Source organism: Telmatherina bonti, assembly GCF_933228915.1.
Source record: "Telmatherina bonti genome assembly, chromosome: 2".
Classification (NCBI taxonomy): Eukaryota; Metazoa; Chordata; class Actinopteri; order Atheriniformes; family Telmatherinidae; genus Telmatherina; species Telmatherina bonti.
Genome location: NC_136620.1, coordinates 14,444,379 through 14,446,878, shown reverse-complemented (window position 1 = coordinate 14,446,878; position 2,500 = coordinate 14,444,379). Strand labels below are relative to the sequence as shown.

Below are 2,500 nucleotides of genomic sequence, written 5' to 3'. Positions count from 1 at the left end.
AGGGGTGCTGACGCCCTGCAAGCAGGTTACACCTGTTGAATCATTTCTTCCTAAATGAAGTTAGAAGTAGTCTTGTGTGTGCTTGTACATGTTTATGTACATGGATAAAGCCATTCAACTTGAGCTAAATAAATTAAACAAGTGAAAAAAGTGCCTTAATTTATAGATGCAGGTTTATAACTGCAAACAGGGTTAAAAATGGCAACCAAACCGGATCCCCTCAACACCTCGGCTGCACCTAGAAATTCTGTCCATATAAGTTATGAACGGAACTGGTGATAAAGGGCAGCCTTGGCGGAGTACAACCATCCCCGGAAACAAATCCGACTTACTGCCAGCAATGCGAACCAAGCTCTGACACCTGCCATACAGGGACTGGACAGCTCGTACAAGGGGGTCTGGTACTCCCACAGTACCCCCAACAGGAGTCCCTGGGGGACACGATCTGATGCCTTCTCCAGGTCCACAAAGCACATGTAGACTGGTTGGGCAAACTCCCATACCCCCTCCAGGATCCCAAAGAGGTTATAGAGCTGGTCCAGGACAAAAACCACACTGGTCTTCCTCAATCTGACATTCGACTATCCGACCCTCCTCTCCAGGACCCCTGAATAGACCTTACCAGGGAGGCTGAGGAGTGTGATTCCCCTGTAATTGGAACACTGCTCCTAATCACAAGGACCCCAGATAACGTGGGTACTCAAAACTGCTGTTTGGTGCATAAGCACAAACAACAGTCAGGAGCCGTACCCCCACCCGAAGGCAGAGGGAAACTACCCTTTCATCCACCGGGGTAAACCCCAATGTACAGGCACCAAGCTGGGGGCAGATGAGAATGCCCACACCTCGGCGCCTCTCACCATGAGCAACTCCAGGGTGGAAGAAGGTCCAGCCCCTCTCATGGGTACTGGTTACAGAGCCCAAGCCATGCGTCGAGGTGAGTCCAACTATATTTAGCAGCAACCGCTCAACCTTGCGCCCAAGCTAAGGCTCCATCCCTACCAGAGAGGTGACATTCCACGTCCCTAGAGCCAGCTTCTGCAGCCGGGGATCGGATCGTCAGGGTCCCCACCTCTTGCTGCTACCCAGCTCACATTGCACCGACCCCTACGGCTCCTCCCTCAGATGGTGAGCCCACGGGGGATGGGGCCCATGCAACCCTTTTTGGGCTGAGCCCGACCGGGGCCCACGGGAAAAGGCCCGGCCACCAGACGTTCGCTTTCGTGCCCAACCCCCAGGCCTAGCTCACGAGGGGGACCCCGGTGACCTGCGTCCGGAGTCCCCCTCATCCGCCAGTGGTTGTTGTCATCATAGGGGTCTTTGATTTATGTGTGTGTGTGTGTGTGTATATATATATATATATATATATATATATATATATATATATATATATATATATAATATTTCATCCAGAAAAAGCAGGATGTGTACTGGTCCTATGCTGCAGCCCTCATATTACCTGTGACTTCATGCACATCTTGCACATGGATTGAGGATGACTGAGAAAAAAAAAAAGGAAGTATGTCTGACCTTTTGACGCAGGCCTCCATCATATCGCTTGCCATCAGTTTGAGTCTTTGCTCCAGATGTTTTGCAAACTCTGGCTCTGGCCACTGTAGGTCCAGCACAAATATCTGCAGAGCATCCAGCTTCCAGAACAAATCCTCAGAGGTGGCTGATCCGTTACTGCAGGGAGGATGGAAAGAGTTATACAATGATATTAGCAAAGGCAACATTAACAGTGACTTCACTAAAGTCGCCACCAAATTGAGAGGATAGAGAATCACAGCCCTTTGTATTGTTGCACACGTCCTCAGTAAATTAAAACCTTTCATGGGAGTACACTTGTGGATATCATATCATTTTGTGGTTTAACAGCAAAATGTGGAATATCAAACTTGATCTAAAGTTCTGACAAAGCACTGCTCCCTCTAGTGGAACACTTTTCCAAATTTTTTGTAATGCTTTTCTGATTTAAAGTTTATCTGTTGACAATAATGGATACCAAAAGAAAGCCATTGGATCTTCACAGTTTTCCATGATCTATCAACATCAAATGAAAGCTTTGGGGAGGGTTTCAGATCTGAACTTTCCAGTGAAACTAACAGAAGCACCAGACGACTTACATTTTTTTCTTGGGTGCTTTGAAAATATCACATGAATATGAAGTGGCACTATACAAATAAAACTTAAAAGTATTTGATTGAATCTTATAATGTTGGCAGGATCCCCGATCCAGGGATAACAGTGGTAAAGTAACCAGATTTTTTTTTTTTTTTTCGTTCAAAGTTTGTATCCATGATGATCTGATCTCAAACTGTTCATGTGTGAGAGGTCAGAAACGTCATCCTTCAGGGAGCTGTGATCAACATGATTTGCTCATTGTCACAAGGTCCTAACTAAAAAGTAGAACACTGCTTTCAGCTTCATGTCGCTGGAGCCTGACATATAATGCAGTAATAAACCATACCTGTACAAGCCTTTTTTCACACTTTGTTTA

At 46.2% G+C, this 2,500-nt stretch overlaps 1 protein-coding gene across 1 annotated transcript in view; it reads right to left on the bottom strand.

Annotated features, from left to right (window-relative positions):
• Positions 1 to 2,500, bottom strand: part of cadps2 (Ca++-dependent secretion activator 2) — a gene marked incomplete at both ends in the record, with an annotated part of 215,682 nt that overhangs the window by 42,997 nt on the left and 170,185 nt on the right. The window contains one exon of the mRNA XM_079247774.1: positions 1,531 to 1,686. Within this exon, the coding sequence (XP_079103900.1) occupies positions 1,531 to 1,686 (156 nt within the window). The remainder of the gene's footprint in view (positions 1 to 1,530; positions 1,687 to 2,500) is intronic.